Source organism: Clytia hemisphaerica, unplaced genomic scaffold (assembly GCF_902728285.1).
Source record: "Clytia hemisphaerica strain Z4C2 unplaced genomic scaffold, Clytia hemisphaerica genome assembly, whole genome shotgun sequence".
Classification (NCBI taxonomy): domain Eukaryota; kingdom Metazoa; phylum Cnidaria; class Hydrozoa; order Leptothecata; family Clytiidae; genus Clytia; species Clytia hemisphaerica.
In genome coordinates this window covers 13,850-25,396 of record NW_027103581.1, presented here as the reverse complement: position 1 = coordinate 25,396, position 11,547 = coordinate 13,850, and the positions used below count along the sequence as shown (strand labels likewise).

Genomic DNA, 11,547 nt, shown 5'->3' with positions numbered 1-11,547 from the left:
AAAAACATTTATTGGCCAAAATGTTAAGAAGTTAGGAACATTTTGAGGCTTTGAGCACTAAACTCTCGATTTCTTAGGAAAATGGGCAAAATTACTCACAAAATGGTGAAAATATGAACATGTTCAAAACATGTAGGCTTTAAACTCAAAAAAAGTTGAAAAACATTCTCTTATAAAAAACGTGTATCAAAAAACAAATTGGAGGGTTCACAACGCAAGTAATTACCAAAGACATAAAAAGAAATCCTGAGACGGTTCAAAGTGTTTTGCAGCAACCACTCGTTCACCTTAAAATGTACAATACCAACGAACATACAATTCGGCAAAATTTCATCCCTTTAGATTCGAAATATTTGGTTAATAACATAGTATAACAAAGCATTCTTAGCAAATGAACAAAAAGGACCGATTAGCGCTTTAAAGTACGGTTGAAATTCACTTCATGAACACCAACAACAACAAACAGAAAAACACGAATAAAAAGCATCATGCCGATAATTCAAACCAATTAACATAGATTTTCTAGGAGTCGTGCCAAAAGTTGCGATTCATGTAAATTTTTAGATTGACTCTAGTTCCACTCTAATTAAGTTTAATTTTTGTGCTAGTGTAATATCTGAGCAAATCCAACGATCTTTGAATATCATTATGCAGGCTTCACATTAAATTCTACTGTTAGTTTTAAATCCAGAACCTACGTTTCGATCTTTCTAAAACTTTTGAATTTTCAATGATATTAATTTGTAAAAAGTATGAGAAAATAAGACCCATAATGACCATAATGAAAAGAGAACGCTGTCACTATTAATATCATTGATAAAGTTTTAAAAGAACTACATAATTGCGAAACACCAAACCTCATATATAAATAATGAACACGAGAAAAAATTCCAAACATAATAAAATCCAAACAAAGTTAAAGTGATACCAAATGCCACAAGTCTTTCCCATTATCTTTATCTTTATGTTCGGTTTTCGGTATCGATTTTCGTTTTATAGTTTCGTTCCTTTTTGTTCGACGATCTGACTGCCACTCAACACTGCTCCACTTAGATAACATCGTTATAGCACTTTGACAGGAGCCTGAATCAAAAGATAGAAAAAATGATTTAGAAAAAACCAAAATGGTTTACACAAAAATTTTCTTAAAACAATACATAATTTCTAAACATTTAAAAATATTTCAAATCTTGGTGAATCTTGGAAAAAAATTCAATCTTGGAAAAAAATTCAATCTTGGAAAAAAATTCAATCTTGGAAAAAAATTCAATCTTGGAAAAAAATTCAAAAAAAATCAATCTTGGAAAAAAATTCAATCTTGGAAAAAAATTCAATCTTGGAAAAAAATTCAATCTTGGAAAAAAATTCAATCTTGGAAAAAATCAATTTGGAAAAAAAATTCAATCTTGGAAAAAAATTCAATCTTGGAAAAAAATTCAATCTTGGAAAAAAATTCAATCTTGGAAAAAAATTCAATCTTGGAAAAAAATTCAATCTTGGAAAAAAATTCAATCTTGGAAAAAAATTCAATCATGGAAAAAAATTCAATCATGGAAAAAAATTCAATCATGGAAAAAAATTCAATCATGGAAAAAAATTCAATCATGGAAAAAATTCAATCATGGAAAAAATTCAATCATGGAAAAAATTCAATCATGGAAAAAATTCAACCTTGGAAAAAATTCAACCTTGGAAAAAATTCAACCTTGGAAAAATTTCAATCTTGGAAAATTTCAATCTTGGAAAACTCGGGTAACTTATAATGAATGTCCCGGAATTGCATTAATTTTCCGTCCCAGTTCCAGTCCCTAAACCATAACAAACTATACATTTTTGGGAACGTATTTGGCTGTTTTCGGTGTAACTTAATTTTTTTCTCAGTATGATTAGAATATCTTAAGAAAACCTGATTAGACCAATGATAGATGGACAATGATGAGACAAATTCATCAACAGGAGAATTTTTTTCAAAAAATTGAAAATTTGCTATATGATGTCATTTATGACGGCACTTTATCGCAAAAATTGGAATTCTTGCAATTTCTGCTGACGTCATTAATTTTCGGAAATACTTTCAAATTTTTTTGAAATATCTCAATGTCTTTTATCACTGTTCCGAATTTCATAAAGTTTTGATTTATATTTCTCGAGATATTCAACTTTTTAAAATTATGACGTCATAAATAATGACGTCATAATCACGTTTTCTTTAAAAAACTCGAATTCTGCTGAGGAAATAATCAAGTTACACTGAATACGGTATTCTACATCCAAATATGCTTCCAAAATGTATAGTTTGTTATGGTTTAGCGGTTTAGGGGCTAGAATTGGGGCGGAAAAAATAATGAAATTCTGGGACATGCATTTTGTTACCCGAGAAATCTTGGAAAAATTTCAATTTTGGAAAGGTCAGCATGGAAAACAAAATCTTAAAATTCAATGAACGAGCTCGGACAGAAAAAAGCACGAAATTCGGAAAACTAAAATCTACAGAAAAAGAAAACCTGACTCTGAAAGAAATGGTCAGGAGCTAAAGCAAAAAAATTCTTATTTGGAAAATTGACAAGAAAAAAATGGACAAGAAAAATCAAGAAAAACTTATTTGGGACTGAACAATCAAATTTCGAAAAAAAAGGCATCACAATAGGATAAATCGATCAAAAATGAGCTAAGTTCATTCGGTGCTTATCCAACTGACAGAAAAAATCGAAATCGAAGAAATCAATTATCAAATTCGGACCATAGATAAAGCCACCCAAAGTGGGACAAAAACCATCCAAGTCAAAGTAAAAATACAGAACACAGAAAAAAAGATTCGGTAGAAAAATCATCAAACTCTACAAAAACATTTGATTAAGACAGTAAAACACTTAAACAAAAATCCATCGACCTTAAAAATTATGACATCAATCTCGGAAGAAATTGAGAAAAAAGCAAATTTGAACAAAAACTAACCATCAAACTGGAACAGATAAAAATATCAAACTCTCTCTGACAAGATAAAAATCGAACAGAAAAAAACAGAATCTATCGAATTGAGAGTGAAATAGAAGCGATAATACCGAGCTTTGAAAAGAAAAATCGGACACGAAAGTTAAAATATTCGTAAAGAAATTGAAAAAACAACATGCAGTTCTGATAAAATCAAAAAATTCAAACGGAAAAATACCAACTTTTTTGACAAAAGACAGAAAAAGTTACCAAACCCAAAGATATAAATCGCTTATAGTTCAGACTTAGAGTAAGAACATCAAAGCCGGTCACAAAAATCATCGCCAAGTTTCAGATCAAAAATCTAAGTTTCTAACCAAAAGAACCCAAGTTTGAGAGAGTATATTCTAAAAAAAAAGTAAAGACGAAAAACAAATTTTGGTTCATCCTTGACGTTTCGATACTTCTTGTATCATGATCACAAGCAAATGTTAGCTTACAAGCAAAAACGTGTTAATAAATCAATTTCAAAATCACATCTGGCAATTATAGGTCATAAAATTTACATAAGAAGTATCGAAACGTCAAGGATGAACAAAATTTTGTTTTTCGTCTTTACTTTTTTTTTGAGAATACACGTCTTTTTTTTATAAGGAACCTTAACTTTGCTCTGAGCCTGGTGTTCCTTATTTTTACAGAGAATTTCAGTCTCAAAGTTCCTTATCGAGTTCCTTACTACATAGGAAAATTTGAACTTTTTGCCGGGTAGGTAGAAAACCTGGCCCACCTCTCTGGCCCGGGCCATATGGCCTACCCTTGGCCCACCCTTTGGCCCACCTTCAAACATTTTTTTCCCCGATTTTATTCTCGGACAACCAGGTTATAATGATATGTGTGCGTCGGGATGCGCTATAATTTCATCATGATTTCATCATAAAGCGCGTTGGCGTTATTGCATCAGCCGTTTTACGACAAACAATTGGTCAAATCTTCTAAATGCTCTAAGAATTAAACACTTTTTTTATAAGAATAGTGTACTTCGGATGAGAGGGTCAATTATTCTTAAGAAGTGCCAAAATTGCGGGTGAATTATTCTTAACGTAGGTCTTGTCTATCTGACCAATGGACACCCTTAAATTTTTAACTTATTTTAATAGAAGTCAGCCTAATGGTAGCGCATTGTGCTCTTGCACTAGGGATCCCGAGTTCGAATCGGGTTCGGGTCAACGTCAAAGTTTTTCGCCAGATTTTGATACTTTATGTTTTTTTGGGTGAAGATTCCGAAAAAAGGGCTCCGAAGTCCTGAAAAGTTGAAGAAACAGCGCTACGGGGGTTTTTGGCACCCGTACAGGACTTAACCAGACCCTCTCCCGGGGGTCCCCTTAATCTATGTCAGTTGTATAAAATGCAGACTCAAAAACTTTTTATTTTTTTTTGTTTATTTCAGTCTCGTTGTTTTTCTAAATGCCAGAAAAACCAAAGTCCAACCTCAGAATTGGTTTGCAGATTTTCAGAATGATAAGAATCAAATCTTTTTTAGAGTTGTAAGGTGGGCCAAAGGGTAGGCCAAGGGTAGGCCATATGGCCTGGGCCAGAGAGGTGGGCCAGGTTTTCTACCTACCCCTTTTTGCCCCTTGAAAGATCAAAATTTGGTCAAATTAGTCCCAATAACGTACATTATTTTCAAATCCACTTATTCTCAGCCTGAGCAGTTCCTTAACAATTCCTTTTTGAAAAATCAAAATTTTGAAAAATCAAAATCAGAAGTCGTAAAAATCCAACGTACCTTTAACTGTTTTACTCGTGGAGCAGCAAAGCCGTCAAATATTCACAAAAATCTCGTTTCACAAAAATTCGTTTGAAGAGATTATATCTTGATCAACTGCCGGTCCTCCACGCACAAAAATTTGAATATAATGGTTTCGAAACATGAAAATTTAGCTGCGTTCATTACAATACCAAGTACCATATGATTCTTTAAAGTTCGGTCAAATTGATACAATGTTATATGAATTTCAGTGTAGAAAGGGAACCATCATTGGTATAGATATGGAAACATTTTCGATAATTTTCAGCATGATACTTGTTTCGAGTACGTGTTATTTCTTTGGTGTTGGTCCAGATTCAAGATCTAAAAAATAAAGAAAAAGAGTTTAGTTCTACAACGTTTACATATTTGAGAAAATTACCTTACGTATTTGTATGGGTGTAAGTAGATCCCAAGATATCACTCAAAATATCACAAAATCTTTCATCATAATTTCAGTAGCATCAAAACAGAAATATTTCAATCTGAAAATATCTTTCCAATCCCAAAACAAAAAATCTCCTAAAAATAAGTAGTGAATAAAGCAGAGCTTTTTTAATCAGGTTCTTACCTAAATGTTTGAAGGCTGGTACAGTTTTCAAAATAGATTTCAAAAAACTTTCTATAGATTGATCACAAGTTTTTCGAGGCGTGCTGTAAATCTGAAACTTTATTCAACACACAAGTCAACACACTTCTCTAACAAGTAAACGTGTCATTTCGATTTCGAGATTCAGACTGACCATTTTATAAATCGTTCAAAATCAGCGATGTGTAAAATTCTCTCTGATTGGATAAAAAGACAAAAGAAATCGAATGTTTACAAGTCTCTAGACAATGCGTGAAAGAAAAAGCTGTATTGTTTGTAGAACAATCTCATTGGTCAATGAGAATGTCGATTTCATTGTAGACATTAATTTCTGAAATCGACAATTCTTTATCGCTTTTAACATCCCATCAGGGAATTTCGGAAAAGCGGCTCTTTATAAGAAACAAAAAATTACTGATACTAGATATTTATCAAATTTTATCTTTGATTTCGCTGTATATCAGATAATTAAGAAAAACGTTCAATGAATTCGTTCCCGTGACCCCCGGAATTCTTTTTGAAAGAAAGCTGAGCGAAAGTTGTACTAAATTTTTTTTCGGTTTGTAATTAAAGAGCGTATTGATTAAATTGATTAAACTTGTAAATGATTCTTATAAAAAAACATTGTCCATTTGATTTGCGCTGGCAAAAATCAAAGGTGGGAAAATCGAAAATTCGAAAAACTACCACTATATAGATAGCCTGAAAATCTATGCTACGGTATGTGGCCCCCAAAACGGCGATCAAATTTACAATTTCTCTCAAAGCTAGAGGAAAAGAGGTTTTACAAAAATTTTTCCTGCATGCAAAACTTTAACATCTCTACTTTATTTCCCGACAGTTCTTTTTCAAAATTTTCAATTTCAACAATATTTTTCGATCGCTTAAAGATAGGTAGCTTTTTTCTAATGGCCCCCAAAACGGAGGTTTGCAATTTTAGCGATTTCTCGAGATATCTTTAAGATATTAATAGAAAATTTTGACCATAGTTTTGAAATGTGATTTAGAGGGTTTTGGGTATAAATTTGTTTGATAAAATTTTTACAGTATACCCCTGGTTGTCAAAATGCAGGTTTGGGGCCCCCAAAACGGAGGTGTAGTTAAAATAGAATTATTAAGCCCAGTGGTAATAGGAGGAAAAACTATGAACATATTTCTGTTTACTCTTAAATTTACGACCCGATAGATGTAAAATTTATGATTTTTATGAAATATTTCAAGATTTTCGATATTGCAAAGTCCAAACTGAAAATTTAGAAATTTTCAAAATGAGAATTTAGATTTAACAACGTCTTAATCAAGTTTCTGAAAATCAATGTCTTTTGAAAATAGTTCCATTCATGTAAAGAAAAAGCTGTGAAAATTTGAGAAGAAAAGCTCAACTGAAGCTGAAAATATTAAGCTTTAAAGGTATTTTTCTCCTATATTTGACAGAATTAGTCATTTTTGCTGATTCAGCGAAAATTTTTATATATAATGTAAATTTTTTGCTATAAGCTATTAACTCAACCTGATAGGAATGGAATTCCAAGATTTTTTGGTGTTTCTCATATTTAGCATTTTCGGTTTTATCAATGCTGATTCTAGGGTCCCAAAATACTGGTTGACCTTTAAGATGCTACATCTTTTACCCATCCTCTAAAGTCACAGATGTATCTGCATTTTCTGAACGGCATTGGATGTAGAAAGTTTCCTATACCCCATTTTCATAACTTATTTTCAATATCCAAGGAGCTAGAGTGAGTTATATGAATTTTTATCTAATTTTGGTGTTAAAATATCTCCTTCATACGCAAATATGTTATTTTGAATCTGTCTCAAACCATCAAAAACATGCTCATTTTTTAGTATAACCATCATTCTTTCAAAATAAACAAAAATCGTTTAATTCTGATAAATCTACAAGTCAGAATCCTCATTTTAATGACAACCTCCGTTTTGGGGGCCGTCTCCGTTTTGGGGGCCATATACTGTACATCAGATTATAAAAATACAGGACGGGTCTCCTGTCTACTGGAATATAGATCAATTTTCGAATTTCGATTTTTGGCAAGTGTGTACCAAATATGAATTGGCATCTTTGATGAAAATTTCGACATCCTTGACGTCATTACCACCTGATGACGTCAACATTCTTTGAAATTACCGAAAGCAGGACCCCACTCTAATTTTTTCTCACTTTAATATTTTTTGCTCAAATTTTATAAAGAAACTCCACGTGACATCTATTTGTGGGGGATTGGGTCAATTTTCAACACCTGTTGGTATTGTGCATTTTACAGACCGTCTCAAAATTGCCCTTTTTTGCCTTAACCCTTTAAGTGCCACGGTCCTTTTCATATACATTCTTTAAAGTTAATTGCTAGTTCAACATTTCAAGGCTTATATATCTCCGGATCTAGAAGTTCGTTTCTAGTTCGTTGGATAGCTTTAGAGTCTCCACGGCGATCTTTAATCGCATTTTTTCGGATTCAAAAAACGTTCAATTTTGGTTGTGAAGAAAAATTAATGATGTTTAAAGATAGGATTTTTTCCTTATCCGATACAATACAGATCAATAAAACAGATATCCAGTGAAAATTTCATAGTTCTACTCCTTCTTAATCAAGAATTATTCCGATTCCGATTTTGAGCGATTTTACGCGGGATATGGCGAGATTTTGACTCTTTGACTCTTCTTTCTTTTGGGCACCTACGGCGCCGCCCTATTCGTGGTGGACTTTTTTAACTTTTTGGCTTAAGGGCTCTGACCATAGTCCATAAATTGATTTTGGTATTTGAACATAAAAGTTATATTTAAGGTTCCTTAACACTTTTAACAAAGAATTGCCTTTATAAATTGCTTTTTAATCGAATCCCTTAAGAGTAATTAGTACTAGTAATCGTCAGTAAATAATCATTAGTAAATCATAGTTTCTTTTTGTAAACATTCGAAAACCTCCTTTTTTTCTTTTGTTTAAAAAGAAAACATTGCAGTGTAATTTCTTTGTTTTCAATTAAAAGAAGCTATTGTAACGTAAAATTTCTTTGTTCTTTTTTATATTGAAGAAAAAAAATTGTCTTTGTTTTTTATTATATAGTAAAAAAAGTATCTGAATGGGACTTGGGAGAGAAAAGAATAAGGGGACAAAAGTGTCCCCCCGCCGAAGAGTGCAAAAAGTGGTAATAGTGCAATTAACGATTAATTGCACTCCTCTAAACCAATCAGATTCGAGTAATTTTGCACGGCTGACGATTAAGAATTTAATTGCAAAAATGACGTTATGAACTTTAAAAAGACGTTAGTAATTATGTTGCATCACCCTCTTTTACAAAAAGTGCTTAGTTTTAATGGGTAATTAACTTTTTTGTTTCAAAATTTCTTTACACTGTTTGCAAAGAATTTTGAACTATTTTAAATTTTGCGGAAGATTTTTCTAAAAAGATGTGTCAAAAGTTATGACTGTTTTTTAAGCAACATCCAGATGAAAAATTGATGAAAAACCACTTTTTTGAAGATTTCGAGACAAAGAAGCATTTACAAAAATTTTCCGCAAAAATTTTTATTGTTCGGTAAAAGATACACCATCTACTGCGAAAAATTTTTTCAAATGTTTTTTCTTCGCCGAAGCTAAGCCCTTCAAAGTTGAAATAGTCTTCCTTTTCTTCTTCATCAAATTTTTTCAATGCAATTTTTGAATTTTCAGATTCAGGAATAGTTTGTCTAACAGAAAATGTATAACATGCCATAGTTTTGTTGGTTACATCGGTTAGAAAACACATTTTAAACACGGCAATTATGAAAAATTCACTATGGTCAGAGCCCTTAAAATCTCGCCGGAAAGACTCACTTTTGATTTTTCTTTTGCTTTCTTTTGACAATTTCTAACTCAATCTGGGCATTACAGGAGGGCTTCGCCATCCTACATAGCCCATGTCTGATATATACGACATTGGCACTGAAAGGGTTAAACTTCATTAAATGATTTTTAAATACGATGTTTTAGATGCATTTGTAATAAAAAACTAACTTTGATTTTGATTTTGTTTTGTTTTGACGTCAATTTTTTTATCAAGATTTTTCTACCCACCCTCACTCAGGACAATGTCAATTGAAGAGAATTGACATTGCTCAGGAGCTTAAAGAGTGAAATACATTCATTTTCAGACTGTAGTTGTGATGTTTTTCTTAATTAGCAAAAAATTTCCGATCTAACGGTATATGTAATGGTATTTTCAAATTTCGACCTTAAGGTGATTTTTCAGAGGGGTAATTTCCGATTTTCCCCCATGAAAAGGTTTCCCTGGCCTAATCCGCGTTCTCCCTCTCAAAAATATCTTTTCGGTAGGTGGTAGAAAAGATGTTATGTAACCCCAGGCTTGGCCCCTACTATAAACTTTTTTCAATTTTAAGAATTTTTGTTGTTTTTCCTCTTCTGACCATGTGTAAATATTGCACAATTCCTAAATGTGGTGTTTGGTGGGGTGCTTAAAAACTGAATGATTCGAATTTGTATTAAAAAAAAAGATTTCATTTCATTATAAAGAATTCGATAGAAAACGATGTAAGAAATAAAAAGATCGACAAAATATACAAATATTTAAACATACATAGTCTAGAAGTATAAACTTTGCATGAGAATACATATAACTCATTCTTAGTACGAACAAATTATGATTAAAATTGTTTAAGATTCAGGTAATAAAGTAAGTAAGAATGTGAAGTTTTTGAGATATCAATTTGACAAATGATATTTTCGGGCAAATCCATTCCATCAAATTAAACATACATCGGTTTTCGTACTGTTCCAAAAATCACCGTACCATACGTATATTCTGAAGAATTTGAAAAGTATAATAAGATAAATATAAGAAGAACACATTACTTCACTCGTGAAAAACGAGTCTTTGGTGCCTAGGTTGACGGATATGTCCTAACAAAAAGAAGAGAAAAATTTCTGATTGGTTTTTAATTAGGTGAAATCTTAGCTTTCGGGGTAGAGCCCATTTAAATAAAACGATTGTTTACTTACATTTTTTCTCTAGCGTGTCCAAAGGGAGGTGTTTGTATTCTGAAATAAGAAAGAGATGATTATATATTCCCAATATTTTGATCTGAATTCTATACAACTAAAATCCTTTACATCGGATTACTGATAAGCAAGCTATCACACAGGTTATTATTGTTCCTTGATTAATCAGGTGAGAAGAACAAAAAGTCGACTGCAGTACTATGCATTTTTCTGACAGTTCAAATTTACAGGAACAATGTGGTTTGGACTTACTTTGGTGAAAATCTTCCTCTGTCACAGTTTTGACTGTTTTAAAGTTTATAAACCCTACAAACAAGAGTTTTTAATGAATTTGAAATATAAGCAAAGAAAAACTCTATGTATGAAACCTATAATTTCCAAATGAAGTACGTAGTAGTTGGAGAGAAATTCTTAGAATTTGTATTGATAATGCTACCCATAAAAAAATATATGACATATATGAACTGTCAAGCAATAATCTACATTGCTGAGGAACGTATTGTATTGAAAATACCTGTGTATTCTCTGCGTCCATTAAATAGCACTAAAGCACACATGGACGAGATTGGGATCCATAAATAAGACTATCTTACCCTGGTAAAGGTACTCATGCGCTTTGCCACATTGGCATGGCACCAATAACCGTTTGTGCTGCTGAAATCGCAGGTGATAAATGAGAATAAATTATTTTATAATAAATCATATTCCGATTTATCAATCAAACCGAGGGGTGTTATTCTACAAGAAGTTTTTTTCTTTTTCATTTTGTTTCACTTTCTTGAACAAATTTTGAAAGATAAATGAGTGGAAAATTCAGCGCATTTAAATATCTTTCCAACGATATCAACCTTGGAAAGTTATGGTTAAAGATAGAAACACGGCACATCTTTTTGACACTTTAATACCCCTATTAGAAAAATGGTTTCACGTTTCACGTACTTGATAATATTTCGCAAATAATTTGAAAATAGGGATATAAAGATTTCAAATTTTAACCCCAAATGATTTTCATAATAAAACAATTGTTACCTTATTCCCACTTAATCTTTTTGTAAATTCAAGATCATTCTTCTTCCTCTGTGTCTGAAAATTGTAGCGAAAATAACTGGTTAGATAAAGCCTTTAGAAGTCGATCATAGTCCTTTGATGGTGGTCTATGGCCTAGAACCTGATTGGATTGACACAAATATGTATACACAGTTTTAAAG

The 11,547-nt window shown here is 31.9% G+C and overlaps 1 protein-coding gene and 1 long non-coding RNA gene across 3 annotated transcripts; both read right to left on the bottom strand.

Moving 5' to 3' along the window:
* Positions 1–244: 244 nt before the first annotated feature.
* Positions 245–5,475, bottom strand: LOC136801249 (uncharacterized). The gene is made up of 3 exons (XR_010845824.1): positions 5,310–5,475; positions 4,718–5,062; positions 245–1,083 (listed from the first exon to the last, which is right to left on the bottom strand). It is a non-coding gene; the product is annotated as an uncharacterized lncRNA (long non-coding RNA).
* A 4,412-nt stretch (positions 5,476–9,887) lies between these two features.
* LOC136801239 (uncharacterized) lies at positions 9,888–11,422 on the bottom strand (the record flags this gene model as incomplete). 2 transcript variants are annotated; one of them, XM_067057869.1, is given in 5 exon segments in its annotated part: positions 9,888–10,142; positions 10,340–10,378; positions 10,592–10,645; positions 10,933–10,993; positions 11,369–11,422. In XM_067057869.1, coding segments are annotated over 5 exon segments (210 nt in total), but the record flags the coding sequence as incomplete, so codon positions are not given.
* Between the last annotated feature and the right edge of the window lie 125 nt (positions 11,423–11,547).